Consider the following 21,656-nt stretch of genomic DNA (forward strand, 5'->3'; position numbering starts at 1 on the left):
CTACGGTGGGACCTTAGACAGCTGTGAGTAAACAAATACCCACAAAGCTCAGTGAACTAAAGTAGTAATGTAGTCCATCCCAGGCGCAGCCCTCTGACCCGTATCCTAAATTTGATTTGTTGCATTTTCAGCAAAGAGATCATCAGTAGATTTATTTCTATTGCAGTAGATTCTCTCTGTGGTTGTTTGTGCTTTTTGTAAGTAGAAATTTGTAAAGGATTGATAGAAATAAGTCATACTCTATGCTGAACACCATTGTCATATAAATTAATGGTTGAACAGCTGAATGTTTTAATATATTTTTGCAAATAGCAGTATTTTATGTAAACACTTCATGTCATGATTCAAATTACCAGTAAAACCAAAATGTACTCGATAGCTTTTTGCTCCTGTTTCAACATAACAATGACAACATGAACAAAAGGAATAGTTTGTCTGCTCTGCTGTGCCACAGTTGTCAACTTGCCATGATCTCCAGTGTGTCAGTGCTCCCAAAGACACGCTTCAAGCTTTTACCTCGTCTCTTTAGCAAGTTTACTGGTACAGTAACATTTTAAAGCACTGGGACGAAGTGCCATGCCACACATCGAACAGTGTTTAGCCTTTCATTGTCCCTGAAAGTCTTCATTTCTGCAACAACCTTGATACATTTTAATCAACTGTCATGATTGTTTTCCGTCACCTCCTGCAGGTGCACAGGCGATCGGCAGAGCGTCTTCGAGACTTGTGCTGTGCCAACCGGGGCACTTTTATCAAAGTGGGCCAGCACCTTGGTGCTCTGGACTACCTGCTGCCCGAGGAGTACACATCTACGCTAAAGGTGCTCCACAGCCGAGCTCCTGAGAGCAGCATGGAGGAGATCCAGCAGGTTATCAGAGAAGACCTTGGCAAGGAAGTAAGAGCAGATAAACTTGATCTACTGTAAGACCAAATGTTGTAGGCATGAACCTTTGTGATTTTTCACATGAGCCTGTCTTAATTGTGTGCGTATGTGTGAGTTTTAACATTACGTTGTGTGCTTCACCTCTCATGATAAGGCATCCTAACAACAGTGATTTCACCCTAATTTCCAATCTAGACATAAATGTAAAAACAGACGTATTAACAGTGGAACATTTGAAAACATCTGAACAACAGCCATCCTCACTTATGTCAAATTTTATTTCATTCAAGTGAGCAGAAAGATGGGTGACAACGGTCCCCGCAGTGACTATACATGACACAGGAGTGAAAGATGATGGCTGATCTACATTTATGGGTGTCTCTCACTCTTAGAGAGAAACTTGGGTACTTTTTTGAAAAAGATTAAAAGTCTGAGACGGAATTTTATATGAAAGACGGATGCAGCCTCAGTGACCTCGCCACTGTCTCTATAAAGTGTTTTGTTCTTGCCGTCTTGGTGTTTTGAAGCCACACAGTATCTACCCGAGGCATTTCAGAGAGGAGCTGTGGCAGTTGTTTGGCTTGAAGCAACATTTCCACATTTCAACTTTCCCCCCCTCAAAACAGTATTTCCACTTTTTCTCCACATGGACACACATTTTCCTTTTTCTTAATGGGCCCATATCACATATCTCTGTCGTGTGGATGTGACGAGTAAGGGCTGAATCTGCAAAATAGGCTGACAGCTCGTCAGTTTCTTGATGTTTTATCTGGTTTTTTTCTTTTTTTTAAAACAAAATGAACATCATGTTTTCTTTAACAAGTCTTTAAACAAGTGAAAGTGTTTAGTGAGGTTTTACGTGACGAGAGCTGAGGGTTGTTTTCTCAGAGACCTGTGGACAACTGCATGTCTTCCACTGGTGATTGGAGAGAATGACACAACATATGTGAAAATTCCAACATTAGGAAACAGAGTCATAGTACAGAATCAGGGAGTCCAGCTGTCAGATAAGAGGACTCTGTCAGCATCGTAGCAGATTTATTCCAGTAAAGAATGACTTTTACCAAACACCTTTATGTTTGCCTTTCATTCGGTCTGTAGTTTAATCATTTTTATTTGGAGTTTCTTTCACTGTAATAGTCGGAGCATCTCTGTGCACGTGTTCTCGTAGCAAGCTGAGAAGTGGGGACGAATAAATCAGTTTAAAACTGCTAAATGACAACCGAGAGGCTGTTAATGCTGCTGTTAGTGTGGAGCACAACATTCAAACTGCTGGTGATGGCAGCCTTTTAGAACTGCAGGAGGAAAGCAATTATTCTGTTATTTTTAGACACAGTGTGTCGCTCTTCCCCTTCTCCTGTGTGTGCATGTGCTACAAGAACGGGTTTGGTAGGTGAACGCGGTGTTCCTACGACTGTTTAGGCAACCACGTTAGGGTTGGATTATGCTGACACAGCATTAATGAATCATTGTTGAGACCTTCATGATAAAATTCACAGTGCAATAATGGTAGATACCAAAATAATGCATATCAGTGATTTACAACCATGGGTAATGCTAGCCATTATTTGAGAACTAGTGTAATATTCATAGTAAACTGCGCAGTCCTTCTCAGTAACCCGCAGAAACAAGGAGAATCGACCTTTTCTCTAATTGCTCTCAGATACATCAGTCTTCTCTTGTTCATGTTTTTAATTAGGTCCACATTCAGTTTGATGTCTTCCAGAGTAGGGCATCATTAACGCTGAAAAGATAGTAATATAATTTGTGTGTCTACAAAGAAGGTAGCAGAATGAATCAGCCCCCCTCGCTTCTGGAGTGGCAGGAGAAGAAGTGACGCTGATGAGCAGCTCTGGAGGCAGCAGCGAAGCTTCGCCATCATTTCCGATCGACTACACATTTATCTTTTTAAATATGTGTGCATTCTAACGTCAGATGGATTTTCTCATGTATAAGTGGTTTGTCACGAGCAGTATGTGGTCTGCTGCTGTTTTCAGCGCCATATGTGGTGAGATGTGCATCGGCGCTGTGCATGCATGTGAGGAACGTTGCCTTGTTTCTGGTTCTCATTTCCCTCTAGAGTAAACCTGCTAAACATGCACAATATGTTCTTTTACTCTGCATGTACTACTACAACTACAACAAACACAACAACTACATCTTGAACAACAACAACCGGAGCTTCCATGGCAGCTGATAATAACTGTAACGACTAAGATTTGCAAAATACCCAAGAACACCATATTCTACAGCAGAGGTCGTGTTATCATCTGGGTTCTGCCAGTAGGTGGCAGACTGCTGCCTACTGGGAATCTGCACTTTCTGTTTTCCCCATGGATAAAGACAAAGAAGTAGGGCTCCAGCTGCCAGCTTTAGCCACCTTTCGGCTTGCCTCGCGATCCATGTTGGCTTAGAACAGCTGATTATAATAGCATGTTTGGATTTAAAGCCACATACTAGCAGCTGCTGTAGTTATATTTACCGTCATCTATTTGTAGTTATTAATTTATACCATATACGATTAACTTAGTGACTAATGTTACTTACAGTAGTATTAAAAACTGAGATTACAGAAAAGTACGTTGGTCTTGATCATTTTTATTTTTTTTAATAAACTGTATATTTGGTATTTGTATGAATAAGCTTTAGTAAGCTGATACTTTATTAATGTGGTATTAAAATGGATATAAAACACACGTATAAATAAAAGTTGAGATTTTTCAAAATAAACTGACTCACGTGAAATAGTATACAGAGTATACAGACGAGAAGCTAAAAAGAGCCGTCGGGTGCTAAAAAATGAACCTTAGAACAGGCCGTGTGGTAAATACTCACAAAGAAAGCTGCAGACTAATGAGAGTCTGTTGATCACAACCGACCAACCAACCAACCCGATGATGTCACGCTCTATACTGGGACAGGATGTTTTAAAACTAACTTTAAGAATCCAGCTTCACACACACTGTTACATCTATGTCGGTTTTTAAGAGCAGGTGAGCCTTTATATGTTTTGCAGCTTTAGTTCCTGCTTATTACACAGAAACTACCACAAATGTAATTATTACCTGAACCACATGCTATGAACTTACACCACTGAGGGAGTAGCTAACTGTAGCTAATGTTACTGGAGGCTAAGGTTGCAAAAAAACAAGGTTGTGTTGAAATAAGATGACATTATTATAATAAATATGGATAAACAACCAGATGTCGTTAATATGACTGTCAGATAACACTGATATAATTAAGCACCCTATGTTCAACAGTTCATTCAGACTGTAGCTATGTGAGTGAATGTTATCATGGTTTATTTCTAATGATAGACATGAAATATTCCAAAAGAAAATTGAAAAAGATGAATTAATTAATTTACTTCATGCAAAGTTATAATGATGTGAAACTGTTGCTCAAACAACTTCAATCATTCTTGGTTTAATTTCAAAAATCTAATTTTCCAGTATGGAAGAACCCTGGGCTGGAGAAGTAGGAGAACATGGATGGGATCTTACTTTTGTGTACTGGACATTTTAAATATCTGTTCCATAACTACTTTCTGTCCAAGCTGAAATATTTTTCCCGCACTGTGTTGTCATCCATATATAAGGTGTGGTGTGAAAGGGGGTCCTCTGCAATCCCATCAAAGTCTGAGGTATTCGTATAAATTATTCCTTTAAAATTTGGAAAAAACGATGTTAAATAGACCTTTATATTCTGTGATCCATGATAAAACAATAATTATTGTTTTCTTATTCTTCCTGTCTTTGAAACATGTGGATTTGGATCAGTGTTTCCAGCTCAGTCCAGACTTCCTGATGCTTGTAATCATTTGTTAGTGTTAGCTCCTGTGTAATAAGCAGGAATTTATCACAGGTATTTTGGGTAACAATCACACTTTAATAACCTATTAAAGCAAACTTAATGTGCTATTGAATAGAAACAGACAGGTTTGTATTTTGCATTTGTTTCCTGATATTAAGCAAAATCTACCAGAGAGATGTAAACATTTACTCAACCAGAGCATTAAACATAATATTGACATCATTGCTTCTAAGCAAGGCAGACTTCTGGGAACCTAAGGTAGGATTAATTCAAACATTATAATATAGTAATACTACCCAAATGTGCTAAAACAGCAGCCAGTATTACAGTGTTATTATGAGGTTATTACAGTTTATCTCTGTATAAAAATGGTAAAATCCAAACTCGCAGACATTACTTCTTGTAGCTGGCAGGTTATCATGTTGTTACTAAGGTATTATGTTACTGTCATTAATAAGTTTTGCCTCATGGACATGACATTTTGACATTTCCACATTATTCCTCTGTTTTTGGGCCCCTATTTTCCAATTACATACAGTTTAGTACTATTACACTCTTTAACTGCTGTTGCTGCTTGAGAATACTTGTATATTAACTGGTTATTACTTTGATAACTAAGTGGTAATAACTTGTGTTGGCCTTGTTACCTGACTATTATCGCTTTATTACCGAGCTGTAATAGAAAGTGCTGCTATTAAAAAGACATTAAAGCACTACAGTCACTGAGCTCAAACAGGCAAATCTGAATTTAACGGACTTACTCTAAGTCCTGCTTAGAGCTTGATAGAAGCCAGCTGTCTTCCTCACAGATCTTTAGGGCCAGGTGGCTTCTTTACAACTTCTCAGGACTACCATGACCTGGATGACTGAGGACCCACACAGACATCTTGTCACAGTGTAATGAAATGCGTCAACGATACAGAGGCCCATTCTTTCAGTTTCACATGTTTGTGTCCGTCTGCTGCTCAAAGTAAAGCGTTAGCTGCAGTTGTGACCTTGTAGTGATCACAGATGCACTCCAACATCTTAATAACTGAAACAAGGCTTCGTCATTTTTCACCCAGCGAGGAAATAAAAGCCTCACATTTACCAGCCATCGCTACGGCGTACGTTATGCAGTAGTGTCCATAAAGACAAACTCAGTGGTCCAAGCTGTCAAACTGTACGTGTAGCTGCTGCTTTACACAATGGTGGGATAAAAAGTGAAAGGACAGTGTGTATACGTCGTATTGTTCGTATGTTACATCTGCATTGCATTAAGACGGGGAGGAGGATATTGGAGTTTTCAGAGCTGAGCCTTTCACTTCTTTTCCTCTGCTAAGTAATCTGTTTTTATTTCTTCTCTTCTGCACTGTAATGATTCATGTCACCTCCTCCAGCTGGGCCCGTGGCGCGCCGCCATGGAGAAAAATGACCACCTTACTGCAGATACAGACACCAGTGTGTTGCCATTTAACTGGGAGACCTCAGGGGCCATTTTATTTGTGCCACAACTCATTTCAGGGAACGTATGTCACTGTGGGTCTGCCCTGTGGGAGCAGGCCCCACATGCACACATTACCATGTTTATTAACAACACAGCTGAGATTAAGTAGTGAGTGTGTAGGAGAGTACATGAATCAGAGGCTGCAAACAGGGCGCTGATTACAGAAGCTGTACAGTGATAAAGAGTTGGACTGTTGCTGTCAAGCCTTTTTTTCAACATCGTTTTTACAATAATGTAAATTTTAAGATTCACAGATGTTTAAATTTCACTGGGATTCCTCCGATTTTTCACAGCTCCCTAAAGTGACAGGTTCATCTAGAAATTACACGTTTACTTAACCCATGAAGGCTCTCTTTGCATGTCAGATCCCACTGGATGCTCCTTCTCACAGTGGGCAGACATTGGTAAGCAAAGACAATTTCATTCCATTTAGCATATTTGCATAATGAATAACTCTGTTGTTCCCACACAGTCTCATGCTGCATGCATAATTCATTGTCCTATGGCATCTTCCACATGCCTCCCGGTCAGCCTGCGCCCGATGGGCCGACATCGTGTTCAAATTAGTCTCTTTTCATGTTTCACTAGGAAAAAAAAGCAGGGCAATTGTCCCAGTGATGACGTGAAAATATCAGTGCGAGCCTGCCGAACACGATGCTGTGGTAGATGAGGGTGGTAACACTTATACAGTCCCAGCCTGCACTCTTCACCCATTCATACATTTCTAATATTCACACACCTGCAGGACTCACCGACCTTGTATCAGTTCTTAGTTGGGCCACGCTGAACAGGCTGTTACTGATTACTGACAATCGGCAGGCATTGATCAGTCAGAATGCCAATCACACTTTGAGTCTGATCATAGACAGAGTGGAGATTTGTGTGGAAACGGGTTAAATTTGCTTTTGTTCCCACTGCAGAGACGCGTCTCTGAATGATAAACGTTAATGTACTGCATTTATCGATTGCTCTTCCAGCCTTAAAGCCCCTGTCCCCCTCTGTCCCTAAAGACAAATACATGTAGACACCAGTAGGACCTTCTGTTCAGGGTGAGTCCCTTTGTGTGCTAAAACATGAGAACTTCACTGATTTTAAAGTAAATTAAATGTCTGTATTAAAAAAAATTTCCTCACAGGTTTTATTTTTTGCATCCCTGGAAAATATTTCCGACTGTATTTGTGTGATCTGTGTGAGTTTGTGTTTTTGTTTTGCTGTGTATGTACAGTGGGGCAAAAAAGTATTTAGTCAGCCACCGATTGTGCAAGTTCCCCCACCTAAAATGATGACAGAGGTCAGTAATTTGCACCAGAGGTACACTTCAACTGTGAGAGACAGAATGTGAAAAAAAAAAAATCCATGAATCCACATGGTAGGATTTGTAAAGAATTTATTCGTAAATCAGGGTGGAAAATAAGTATTTGGTCAATAACAAAAATACAACTCAATACTTTGTAACATAACCTTTGTTGGCAATAACAGAGGTCAAACGTTTACTATAGGTCTTTACCAGGTTTGCACACACAGTAGCTGGTATTTTGGCCCATTCCTCCATGCAGATCTTCTCGAGAGCAGTGATGTTTTGGGGCTGTCGCCGAGCAACACGGACTTTCAACTCCCGCCACAGATTTTCTATGGGGTTGAGGTCTGGAGACTGGCTAGGCCACTCCAGGACTTTCAAATGCTTCTTACGGAGCCACTCCTTTGTTGCCCGGGCGGTGTGTTTTGGATCATTGTCATGTTGGAAGACCCAGCCTCGTTTCATCTTCAAAGTTCTCACTGATGGAAGGAGGTTTTGGCTCAAAATCTCACGATACATGGCCCCATTCATTCTGTCCTTAACACGGATCAGTCGTCCTGTCCCCTTGGCAGAAAAACAGCCCCATAGCATGATGTTTCCACCCCCATGCTTCACAGTAGGTATGGTGTTCTTGGGATGCAACTCAGTATTCTTCTTCCTCCAAACACGACGAGTTGAGTTTATACCAAAAAGTTCTACTTTGGTTTCATCTGACCACATGACATTCTCCCAATCCTCTGCTGTATCATCCATGTGCTCTCTGGCAAACTTCAGACGGGCCTGGACATGCACTGGCTTCAGCAGCGGAACACGTCTGGCACTGCGGGATTTGATTCCCTGCCGTTGTAGTGTGTTACTGATGGTGACCTTTGTTACTTTGGCCCCAGCTCTCTGCAGGTCATTCACCAGGTCCCCCCGTGTGGTTCTGGGATCTTTGCTCACCGTTCTCATGATCATTTTGACCCCACGGGATGAGATCTTGCGTGGAGCCCCAGATCGAGGGAGATTATCAGTGGTCTTGTATGTCTTCCATTTTCTGATGATTGCTCCCACAGTTGATTTTTTCACACCAAGCTGCTTGCCTATTGTAGATTCACTCTTCCCAGTCTGGTGCAGGTCTACAATACTTTTCCTGGTGTCCTTCGAAAGCTCTTTGGTCTTGGCCATGGCGGAGTTTGGAGTCTGACTGTTTGAGGCTGTGGACAGGTGTCTTTTATACAGATGATGAGTTCAAACAGGTGCCATTCATACAGGTAACGAGTGGGGGACAGAAAAGCTTCTTACAGAAGATGTTACAGGTCTGTGAGAGCCAGAGATTTTCCTTGTTTGAGGTGACCAAATACTTATTTTCCACCCTGATTTACGGTTAAATTCCTTACAAATCCTACCATGTGGATTCATGGATTTTTCTTTTCACATTCTGTCTCTCACAGTTGAAGTGTACCTCTGGTGCAAATTACTGACCTCTGTCATCATTTTAAGTGGGGGAACTTGCACAATCGGTGGCTGACTAAATACTTTTTTGCCCCACTGTATTTAAAATGTCTCTTAATCTAATTGTTTCATATGTTGGAGTATGATGACCTCTCTTGGCTGCTGTAGATTTTATTCAGCTGGAAAGTGACTAACAGTCGGTTAACAAATATGTTCTCATATGTAATGATCTTCCTATAACGATTGTAACGTCTGTGTGTACCCAGTGAAACTTTGCACAAACATCGTCACACATACAGCAAATATTAACATCTGATATGAAAAAAACAGATATCATGAATCATACATTAAACATACAAGTCTCAGTTCTGGTTTTTAAATTTCCCTTTCACCTGTGAATGCAGTGTCATGTTCATCGCATGTGACCAGCACTAAACTTAACAGTCAGCAGGATATGAATCTGTGTGAATCACAACTCAATACAGAAGAATTTGAAAAAGCGCCACTGGTTTTTGCAACTTTATTTTACATAATTTTAAAAATTATTTGCAAAACAAAGTGATGATGCAGTTTTATTCCCCAGTGTTCAGTTTCAGCTCAAGGCCTAATTGATTCCAAGTTTTAATGAAAACCTCAGTATTGCTCCTGCTAAATGCTACAAACACCTTGTAAAACAGTGTGACAGACTAACCCTGTGCTACAGTATGTTTGACTTTTGAAATTTGCTCTCCCAAAGCTGACAATCAGATGATTAAGATAGGTTTTTAACATCACACATCACATTTTTTCTTCAGAAAAATCCTTTTCAGCACCTCCCAAATTACAGGTTAATGAAGCGAACCCTGAATCACTCATGACTGAACCTCATATATCTCATCCAAGTCAGATTTTAATTCAGTTTGACTTAATATAGCACCAAATCACAGCAACAGTCGTCTGTCAGATCCAGGCTCAGGGAGGGGCAGCCGTGACCAGTTGGGGGTGAGGGGAGGGAAACAAAAGACACAATGCTGAAGAAACCAGAGATGAATAATAGTTTAAATGCAGAGTGGTGTAAAAACACAGAGAGTAAAAAGAGGGGATTGAAGAAGAAACACTCATGCATCATGGGAAGCCCCTAGGCCAGTGGTCTGCAACCTTTAACACCAAAGAGCCACTTGGACCCGGTTTCCCCGCAAAAGAAAACGCTGGGAGCCACAAATACTTTTTGACATCTAAAATGAAGATAACACTGTATATATGGTTTTTTACTTTTATGCTTTGTGGCAGTCACAAAGCGCTGTACACAAATATTAAAATAAACAATACAATCAATAGACATTATACACAATGTAAAAGATCAAATGTAAAGAATGTAAAGAATATAAAATACGTAGATCAACAAAAGGCTTGTTTGAACAGAAAAGTTTTTAACTGCTTTTTAAAAGAATCCACAGAGCAACTAAGGTGTGCTGCTTATGAAATCCATGAAGTGCTACAGAGAAAATTACATTTTATTTATGTAATTAACACATTTTGAACTCTTAAAGAAATATAACAAAAGGAAAGACACCCAGCTGAACTAAAATGATCCAGCAAACAAAAACTGTTGTGAGCCGCCCCCTTATATCGCCTTTGGGCTTTTGGAGCCTTGACCTGACTTTTAAAAAGTAATTGGAAAAAAAACTCTATGCTGCTAAAAAATGAAAAATAGATATTTGCAAAATTCTGCCTAAATATGTATTTTACCTGGTTAATGTGTGTGGCGGGGCGTGGTCTGCAGTGCCGCTGCAGGGGAGGCGGACGCACCTGAGCGGCACCCGCAATCACGCCTCGCCTTAACGTCTGTGCTCTCTCTGCTGTTGTGTTGTCGGGCTGTGAGCTGAAAAGCTACAGCCGGCTGTGTGCGTATAGCAACCGTGTGTGAAAAGTGGTCAATAAAGAGATGCTGAAAAGCGTGTTCATGGAAACATCGTCGGGTCTGCCGTGATATGTTTACAATAAGACTTATGGTCCCGAACCTCTGCGCACAGCGTCTGCAAATCGGGGCTGTACGAAGTCACATTCATCTTTACGCAGGACTGTAAGCTGTCGTCTGTGAGGCGTGAGCGCTGTTTGTTTTAACATAGTTCACGGTGGAGCTGCTGACATAATGTGGATCCGAAGATCCATAACTGGCCTAACTGGGGTCGAAAGTCTCATAAACGCATGGTGTTTCGGCGGGTATACCGGCTTCCGCGAGTGTGACGCTTATTTTGAGCAATGAAAAAAAATAACCACCCGGATCCGCGGGTTGCTGACCCCTGCCCTAGGCCTAATGCAGTGTAAGGCTGTGCCTCCCACTCTGCTTTCAAACGCCCGAGGAACCACAAGAAGACCAGCAGCCGAAGAAGACAGACCTGAGGTCTTTAAGATAAGATGGGCCTGATTATGTAAGACCCCAGGGAAAAGGATTTGAAATTTAATACTGGTTTTATCTGGGGGGACAATAATGAGCCAGTGTGAGGGGAAACGTCCTGCTAGTCCCTTTCAGTAGGACACTGCAGCAACTGAAGGTGTTTCAGGGAGTTTTTAGGATAACCTGACAATAATAAACTACAATTGTCAAACTAAGTAATAAATGCATTGACTAATTTGTCACTGTGACACAGGATGATTCTAATAATAATAATCTGGTTGGATACATTGTTTCTAATATACAATAACCACAGTTTGATCTGAATTTGGAAGCAGGATGTTAGCGCTCATCCAGGTCTTTATGTCTTTAAGGCATTCATGTGATGTAAAAAGGTGTGTGTCACCTGGTGTCATGGGTAGATAAAGCTGGGTATCATCTGCATAGCAATGAAAATGTCTGTTATGGATTCTAATAATACTGCCTGTATAAACATGTGCAGAACTCTTTGATAGTTTGGACTTTTATTACCAACTGCTTTTTGTATTCTTCAACTGTTCATTGTCTTACTGACTAATTTAGTAAACTTTTAATAATCATAACCCCCATTTGCATTTTTATCTGACAAAACTGTTCAAAAATATATAATTTTCATAGCATGGACATATTTAATAGAAACATTTAAACATAAAAGGCAACCCAAGGACTTGAAGATAGTGTGTTACTGTAAGAGCAGCTGTGATTTTGATGTGTTTTACCTGCTGTAGACCGTCATCACAAAGTATTTATTTTAAAAACAGAAGTATTTTACTTCCCCACTCAGCTGTCTTATGTTCTTACTTTACAGTCAGTTATGGAGTTAACTGTGCCAATTTCAGACTCAATTATGGTTTCCGTTGCTTTTTGATTTTGCGAGGGAAACTTCTCAGCAGATTTTATTGTGATGGGGCCACTTATTGATTCTCGGAGTGTGTGAAACAAACAGGGTGGCAGTGTGTTAAAAATCAGATGCAAAGGTGGGAAAACACAATCTGAGGCAATCCAGTGCATAACAAGAGGATGTGCAAGATGCTAGCAGGCAGGGTGTGCGTGTGTGTGCGTGTACTTTGATGTTGTTCCCATCTCCTAATTCTTCACCTCTTTCCCTTCATAATCCCTCATCCCCCCTCTGTCTCCTCCAGTTGTCAGAATTATTTCTCTCCTTTGAAGAGAAGCCTCAGGGTGCAGCTTCCTTAGCACAGGTCCACAAGGCAGTGCTACATGATGGAAAGACGGTGGCAGTCAAGATCCAACACCCCAAAGTCCAGAAACAAAGCGCCAACGACATCCTAGTAATGGAAGTGAGTCTCTGTCTGTTCAACTGCTTTTGAATGAGTTAGGACATGTGGGGCTGGTCCATTGGCCTAATGCAAATCAATCAGTTTAAACTTATGATCAGTTTATTGACAACAACTTTGTCAGCTAGTAGGTTTATCATTAACGCTGTCATTGAATTCAAGTGTTCCAGTCGCTTCCGTGCCAGACGAACATTTTTGAAACAATAGGCAGTTCACAGGAGCTTAGCCAGCAGGTACCAGGGTAGGATGCCACCTGTGCAACAAGTCCAGCTGTCACCTTTCTGCACAATGAACTATTCCACAGCAAACTGTAAGTGGTATAATAACAAAGTGGAAGCTACTATGTACCATGTATATCTGTTGAATTTTGAGCTGAATTCAAGTATTCGTTATAGCCTGAAAAGATGACTTTTCACATTTACTGTTCAACCACATTTTGAAAGAAAGGAATATTTTGTAAAAGCCTCGTCAGCTGATTCCACCCAGAGAAACACCCCTCGTCCGGTATCGAGATCGTTGTATTGTGACGTGGTTGTTCTAACCTCATGCACGTTAGCAGATTTGACGACACTCCTTTAGAGCAACAGGAAGACATTTTGCATCTGTTTTTACATGCTGAGCAGTTCTAACCTTGACTAATGAACTCAGAAGAGCCTCTTTCACAAGTGATGAAGCTCATCTCGTCTGCTGTTCCAAACAGCACTTTAGCCAGGAGCGCAGCTAAGTGCCGGCATTAAGTGATGATGTAGAGAGTTGCTGAACAGCAATTTTCTGTCCTCACACTTGATTTGCTTAGTAATGATCTTTGCAGGGAGAGTCTAATCAGCCACTCTTATAATATGTATTAATATGTTGAGAGGGTACCGTTGTATATATGTTTGCTGTTTTATTATGCTTACAGTGAGACTGATTCTTCTTTTTTGGATATATGTATTTAATTTGAAGGTGTTGTTGAAGGCGGTTCATTGGCTCTTCCCGGACTTTGCCTTAATGTGGTTGGTGGAGGAGGCCAAGAAAAACATGCCTCTGGAGCTGGACTTCCTTAACGAGGGACGCAATGCTGAGAAGGTGGCCGACATGTTGGCCCACTTTCACTTTCTTAAGGTACTGATATGGGCATGCATGAAAATGAGACTTCCCTTTAGAGTAACAGTGTAACAGTTTTGTGTACACATGTATTCTAAACAGCTGGTTTTAATTTAAGGCCTTTGATTTATAAAATATGATTCTTACAGTTAACAGAGGTCAGAGTTTTTATGGTCTATGAGAGCTTCCCGTTTGCTGCGTTGTCAGTTATCATTAAATTTTTCTGGTGCTGTTTTTGAGACTTGCTTTTCTTTGTTCGGTTTTTATGTTCTTACAGTTAGAAATGTTACTTTTTTTTTTATTCTTTCTTGTCACGGTGTATTGTGCATTTTTATTGCTTCAATTTAACTTGACAGAGACATAAAATTTGGCAGAATAAAAGATGATTTTGTTCAAATTTGGTCCAATAACAAATGTAATTGTTAATTGTTTTCACAGGCTCATCTGTCATTCTGCCGACTTTTATGTCTCTTACTCACATTTTTCTCCTGTAAACTGTAATGAGTGGAATTTAACGAATTTTCAACTGAATGTTACTAAATAACCTAAAGTACACTAGATTTACTCCTTTGAAGCAGTTGTTTCATTTCATTTAAAATAGTACCAGGATAAGAACTGAGCCTTCTAATGAACCTCTGCTAAACAGCTTCACAGGAGACTGAACAGTGAGTAAATGTGAAAAAGATATAGAGGATAAACCTGCACATCCCATCGTCTGTTGCACATCTCTCTGTCCAGATTCCCATGATCCACTGGAATCTCTCCACCAAGAGAATCCTGACCATGGAGTTTGCAGACGGGGGCCAAGTCAATGACAGGGATTACATGCAGACACATGGCATCAATGTCAATGAGGTACTGCCTGCACTCTGATGGTTAATGGTTAATAGCTTACTGACTAATATTCAAGGTCGTGCAGGTGTGAGCTGTGTGCGACGGTTGTCCCCCCTCCCACCCGTCTGTATCTACACAGGACGTGTCCTGACGTCCTGTGTGTCATCTTTTCACCCCTCAGCTGTAAAAGGCTGATGGGTACTGTCATCACCACCTGGGTGGGAGGGCACTGTGGACACCCATTAATGTGAATCCAAACTCTCATGAAGGAAGTCACTTAGCATTTTCAAACTGATACCATAAGTGTGTCTACTAAAAGTCTCTGAGATGTTTGAATCCCAGTGACTTTAACCTCACGGTCAATGTCAGAGGCCAAATTTTCTGAAAATCTTGTGAACACAATAAATCGAGAAAGGTACCACCTAGGATCTTTAAATTAATACTATTGGTGCATCTACTAGGAAGCTAAGGGGTAGCACTGGCGGCTACCAGTATTTTTATTTATGCACAACTGTTTTAGTAGCAAAACGCATTAAACACAGGAAAGAGTGTTCATAGCAAAACTAAAAATAGTATTTCTGGCCAACTTTTGTCCATGAAAATTTCATGCTAACACTGACTACAAATCTGTAAAAAAGAAAAGAAAAGAAACAAACGCCTGCAGGACAAGGAAACAGTCCTGTAGGCTATGTAGGTGTTAGTGCCTCATCGGGTGTCCTTCCCCCAGCCAGGAGGGCTCCCTGTCAGTGGTCGGCTTAGCGTTGAGTCAGCATAGCCTGCTAGCTCAGGAAAGGATTCCAGCGAGGACGGGTCACAGTCCAACATCGCTGCGCTCTCTCAGTCACAATAAGGTCCCTCGGTCACAGTGAACTTTTGTGTGGTTCGGAAGAAGAAAAGAAAAAAAAAAAAGAAGTAACTTGACTCAAAGAGCTCCGCAACGTCGACCTCTGGCAGGCGCCATCTTGGATATCAGTACTCCAGGAACCACCTCTGTGTGTGGAGTGAAGCTGTGAAACAGTGTAAGTGAAGAACTGAGGCAACGCCGCAGCATGACGCCGTTTAAAAATATGGTTTTTGCAAATCCTTGTAATTGTCTTGATTCTGTTCACCTGTTCGTTCGGTCTCCCTCCTCTTGTCTCCACTTTACTCCAGAACATTATGTTTATTGTTTCTGACTATTGTATTTTCTAAAACCTAAAGAGAATTATGGATTTGATCAACTGGTCTCTGAATGCTATTGACACCCTTTTCTCAACGAGAAGTCTGGGCTCGGGAGAGCCCGAGTGTCCTGGAGGTACTTTCCCTGCCGGATACACGATGGACGGGTGGCAGAAATGGAGGATCGTGTGCCTGGCGGGACTGTCGATCGAGGACGCTGAAGATATCGACCTATTCGAAACCATGATAACAGGGTTCTTGCTGATCGGAGCTGGCTTGGCCCTGGCTTATCGGAGAATTAAGAAAGCGGAACCGGCTGTTCAAACTCCCACAAGACTGTCCACTGGGATGAGGTGCGACTTCACAGAAAGGGCTCACTGAGTGCAGCACGGTTAAGACCTTGGAGAAGCTTACGGCTGCCATGAATACTCAGAATAACCTCTGAACGTACATTGGATTACATCAGGGAAAAGTCCACTTCGAACAACACCTCTGAGTGGTAGTCAGATTACATCTTGGAGCAGCTGACTGCGGTCGTGAGGTCTCAGAATCTGCTCTTTGAGCACAAGAATGACAAGACCACAGAGCACAAGTTTGATAACATCATGGAGAAACTTGCGGTTCTCCAGCGGGAGATTGAGAGACCAGTGTTGGAGTGTTAAAGAACAGCTTTGAAATTCTCATGACCATCATAATGCGGCTATCCCATCGGCGCCAGCTGTGGGCTCAAAGCCGGAGCCGAACAAAAACTCCCTGATAACGACTGTGTTGAGTTTGTTCTTCCCATCCCATGCAAGGCCACCTGGGTTGGCTGGCAGACTGTTTACTTAGCCTGGCAGGGCGGAGGACACTGTCTCAGCTGAACTATGGACACACACACACATACATATACTGATACTGATAAGCACTCACTGACGCATCACCCTCCCTACCCTGGATCCAACGCCTCCTCCAACGCTTGCCTCCCCTCTGATGTGGACATCGGGTCAGTTGGAGGCGCAGTCGAAGATTGCAGCGGTCCCAGATCAGATGTACACACTGGAACTCTTCCCCATGTTGCTGTCTGTGTTTATTGTGCTGTGGTGTGTTGATATCTGTGCATTCCTGTATTATCCTTCTGTGTTACACATTTCAATGTTTTTTTTCCTCGCTACCTAGCCTGACCTGTCTCCCCAATGTGATGTTTGTATTGTATGTACGGTCGGCAAGGTCTGTCATCTCGGTTGTGGGCAAAAGACCTGCAACTGACAAATAAAGGCCATCTCTCATCTCTCATCTCACCTGATTAGTAGGTTAGTGCTTTTCCTGCCGTCAGCTTTGAAGGCTTTTTTTCCCTCTTTGTCTTTGTAGTAATTAAACTGCATTTTTCTTGGACTCACTGCCATCAGACTCATTTATTTCTTCTGCATTTGGGTCAAAAAGACAGAAAAACTTCTACATTTTCTTTCTTGAACAGCACAAACCAAGAACTGCTGAACTCTTATTTTAAGCTTCTTCTCTCTTCTTCTTTTTCTGATTTAACTTTACACATTCCCCTTCATGTTTTCAACAGATCTCAGAAAACCTGGGCAAGATGTACAGTGAAATGATCTTTGTCCACGGCTTTGTTCACTGTGACCCCCACCCAGGCAATGTGCTGGTCCGAAAGTGTCCGCAGACCAAAAAGAACGAGATTGTTCTGCTTGATCACGGCCTGTATCAGGTGGGAAATCTCGATCTTGCCTGTGCAGAAAGAAAATGCCATTTGTTCCAATATTGCTGTCCATTTTTCATGCTGTTGGCTGAGGCCTTGAGTCAAAGGGTAGACAGCTAAGATGCACATGAAAAATAAACATACACACTTTAACAGGCACACTTTTATTAGAGCTACACAGGATAAAAGCTTTTTGATAAACAACTCATTTGATGTTGTTCTCAGCAGAGTGCTGTGTTTGAATGCACCACCGCCTTAATAATACAGGCACATGTGTGCACTCATGTCCTAGACACACAAACAAACACACACACTCCTTGATTATTAACACACTCGTTCTTTCAAACACCCACAGTCTGATACAGACATGGACCATTCTTCCATAAGTTTATTTTCTGCCTATTTCTTTGTGCATAAAGAGGATTTTAGTAATAAATATGCAACTCCATCATTTTTGACACACAGTACCAGTACACAGAGACTTCCCTTGGATCATAATAGCACCAATTTATTCCTAATGATTTGAGATTTCATCTGTGATTTTGGAGAAGAATATTAATCAAGCTAAGATAGACACACATACACATACTCATGTTCAGTGTTATTACCAGTAGGATACTATGCAGGGCTTTTGTGCTCCAAGTGCTGGAGTTGGTAAATGGTTCTTAGCAGGGGGATTAAATATGCCTAAAGTAAGAAATGCATTAAGAGATGAAGCAGATTTCTCTCTTTTTGTAACCCTAAGCCCTAAAAGCCTGAAGAGACACTGTGGTAACTGCTTGGACACCTTGGTTTGTGAATGTGATAACTTCAAACTTCAAATCTCAGTGACCTCGACGTCAGAAGTCAAGTTTTCTGAAAAAAATGTGAATGCATTAACCCAAGAAGGAAGTCGCCTAGGATGTTCAAGTTGATACCACAGGTGCATCTACTGAAAATCTCAGATGGGTTCAAGTCTCAGTGACCTCAGTGATCTACTACAGTGTAAAACAGTGAATATAGTGCTGGTATTACTGCCCAGCCTCTTACCTGTGAACCAGTCACTCTTAATCACATATTCTCTGCTGCCTCCATAGGTTCTGCAACCAGACTTCAGGTTGAACTACTGTCAGCTGTGGCAGGCTTTGATTAAGGGCGACATGTCAGGGGTGGAGCGTTACAGCCGCAGACTGGGCGCTGGGGATCTGTACCCCCTCTTTGCCTGTGTACTGACTGCTCGGTCCTGGAAGGCGGTGAATGCCGGTATTAGTTCTGTACCTGTCACCCGTTCCGAGGTATGAACTTGTACACACTCAAGCTTACTGTTACTTCATCATCTTATCCTCTCAATTTGACCTGAAACCATGACAGACTGGTATTACTGTTTTATTACTACTGCTGTGAATAAGAGTAAATTGTAGTGTAATGGATCATTTTAGGTTTTGGCTTTGACACCGTTGCTGGGTTGATTGTACATTGGTCCACTGGTAATGCCTCAGCGCTCCAGTAGGGGGATTCATGCAAATAAGAAAAGAATGCAATGATTTGCAAATGAATTCAACCCATATTTTATTTGCAGAAACACAGAAACACAGAAAATACATCAAATGTTTAAACTGAGAAAATGTACCACTTAAAAACAAAAAGCAAACAATATGATGAAGACAGCGAGACAAAACACAATGAGGGTACAAATAACTGCAGAAGTTAACACAACTGCTGGGAACACACAGGTCCAAGCAACTGGGAAACGAGACTGGGAAACTAAAACTGAATATTAAACACACAAGACAAGGGCTACCAAAGTCAGAGAGGAAATAACATAACGGAATACCTAACACAGAGACGAAGGGAAGTGGAGAACTATGGCTGTAAAATTACAAGAGTGTACAGAACCGACAATATCTATAACTGGGGAATAAATACAAATGGAGTACACTACGGTCTACAGGGATAGAAGAGAGAAAACTGTACATAACTGAACATAAACAATGAGTCCAAAATATACAAAATGCTTCGTCAGAGATCCAGGACCCTGACAGAAGCAACAAAACCGTCCTCTCAAAAATATGTTGTCTTAATAGGAGCATATGTGGCCTGTAAACCTGTATGTACTATTCAGCAGGCATGGTGCCTTTCCAGATGTGTACTAATGTACCTCCATGCCACCAGAGATGCAGGCTTCTGAACTGAATGCTGATAATAAGGTCCATCTCCAGTTTATGGTGGAGGACACATTCATTTTGTTGGTACATGGACTGTTATTTTTTTCAATACCTGCTTGGTCAACATTCAGTGAAATTCAGAACAACAACTATCAGGAATTTCTTACAGTCCAATTATTGCTACAAAAAATAAAACGACAACAAAAAGCGAAACAAGATACTGTACTGTGATCCAGTGATCCAGAGGTAGAGCAACAGGTTGTTCTTGTGCTGCCATGATTAGTGCCTCTGTGCTGTCTTTCAGTCCAGCTTTGTCCAGCCACTGGTAGGATTTCTGGATATCAGCCACCTCCTCTATCTGCCGGTGGTACATACCGTGCAGGGGCCTGTCCTTCCATGATGGTTCCTCGTCTCCCTCCTCTTTCTTGGGTTTCTGCTGCCTGAGGTATTCACTGAGCACGTTGGGGCCATCTTCGTGATGTATTCGTGGATGTTCGTTGTCTCATCCTGGACTGTGGTGCTGACACTCACCAGTCCCCGGCCCCCTTCCTTCCGCTTAGCGTACAGCCTCAGGGTGCTGGACTTGGGGTGAAACCCTCCATGCATGGTAAGGAGCTTTCTTGTCTTGATGTCAGTGGCTTCTATCTCCTCCTTTGGCCAGCCTATTACCCCAGCAGGGTACCTGATCACGGGCAGGGCGTACGTGTTGATAGCCCGGATCTTGTAAATGGTAAATGGCCTGCATTTGTATAGTGCTTTTCTAGTCCATAGGACCCCAAAGCGCTTTACACTACATTCAGTCATTCACCCATCCACACACACATTCACACACTGGCGATAGCAAGCTACATTGTAGCCACAGCTGCCCTGGGGCGCACTGACAGAGGATCTTGTTCTTACCGTTCAGCTGACTCCTCAGGACTTGCCTGACCCTCTGCAGGTACTTGGTGGTTGAAGCTTTTCTAGCGGCCTCTTCATGGTTCCCATTCGCCTGCGGGATCCCCAGGTACTTGTAACTGTCCTCTATGTCTGCAATGTTGCCTTCTGGTAGTTTGATCCCCTCCGTTCTGACTACCTTCCCTGTCTTTGTTATCATCCGACTACACTTCTCCAGTCCGAATGACATTCCAATGTCATTGCTGTATAGCCTGGTAGTGTGGATCAGTGAATCGATGTCTCGTTCACTCTTGGCATACAGCTTGATGTCATCCATGTACAGGAGGTGGCTGACAACTGCTCCATTCCGTAGTCGGTATCCGTAGCCAGTCTTGTTAATGATCTCACTGAGGGGGTTCAGACCTATGCAGAACAACACTTGATGGTGACTTGTGCTATGGGCTTGAGGTTGGCCTCCAGTGTTGTCCGCCACATCCCCATTGAGTTCCTGATGAAGGCTCTCAGGGTCCTGTTGATCTTATATAGTTCTAGGCATTCCAGAATCCAGGTGTGGGGCATTGAGTCATAGGCCTTCTTGTAATCAATCCAGGCAGTGCACAGGTTGGTCAGTCTGGTCTTGCAGTCTCGGCTGACTGTTCTGTCTACCAGTAGCTGGTGTTTTGCGCATCTGGTATTCTTGCCAATTCCTTTCTGTGTCCCGCTCATGTATTGACCCATGTGCCTGTTCATCTTAGCCGCTATGATGCCTGACAGGAGCTTCCATGTAGTACTGAGGCAGGTTATTGGTCGGTAGTTGGAGGGGACCAGTCCCTTCTGGGGGTCGTTGAGGATCAGGACTGTCCGGCCTTCGGTTAGCCATTCCGGGTGTCTCTCGTCAACTAGCAGCTGGTTCATTTGTGCTGCCAGGCACTCGTGGAGTGCAGTCAGCTTCTTCAGCCAGTAGGCATGAACCATATCAGGGCCTGGTGCTGTCCAACTTTTCATACTAGAGACCCTTTCTTGGATATCTGCCACGGTGATGGTTACTGGACCCTGTTCAGGGAGGTCGCTGTGGTCTGCCCTCAGATCCTCTAGCCACTGAGCATTGCCGTTATGGGTTGTGTCCTTCTCCCATATGCTCTTCCAGTATTGCTCCGTCTCCAGCCTTGGTGGTGCTGTTCTCATATTGTTCCCCTGCCACTGAGAGTACACCTTGGCTGGTTCTGTGGAGAACAGCT

General features: G+C 42.2%; 1 protein-coding gene across 5 annotated transcripts in view; it reads left to right on the plus strand.

The window, feature by feature from the left end:
- The window catches only part of adck1 (aarF domain containing kinase 1), a 124,356-nt gene that overhangs the window by 46,452 nt on the left and 56,248 nt on the right, over positions 1-21,656 (plus strand). For all 5 annotated transcript variants that reach the window (XR_015126394.1, XM_086274890.1, XM_086274891.1 and 2 more), the window contains 6 exons: positions 692-895; positions 12,472-12,630; positions 13,573-13,731; positions 14,452-14,568; positions 17,258-17,407; positions 18,475-18,672. Coding sequence is in view for 4 of the 5 variants with exons in the window: in XM_086274890.1 (XP_086131016.1) it covers positions 692-895; positions 12,472-12,630; positions 13,573-13,731; positions 14,452-14,568; positions 17,258-17,407; positions 18,475-18,672 (987 nt within the window). In the remaining variant the exon portion in view is untranslated. The remainder of the gene's footprint in view (positions 1-691; positions 896-12,471; positions 12,631-13,572; positions 13,732-14,451; positions 14,569-17,257; positions 17,408-18,474; positions 18,673-21,656) is intronic.

The sequence above is a fragment of the Aulonocara sp. 'chitande type north' Nkhata Bay genome, linkage group LG19, assembly GCF_057382095.1.
Source record: "Aulonocara sp. 'chitande type north' Nkhata Bay isolate Kocher_YH1m ecotype deep benthic linkage group LG19, A_spYH_male_GT1.1, whole genome shotgun sequence".
Taxonomy (NCBI): Eukaryota; Metazoa; Chordata; class Actinopteri; order Cichliformes; family Cichlidae; genus Aulonocara; species Aulonocara sp. 'chitande type north' Nkhata Bay.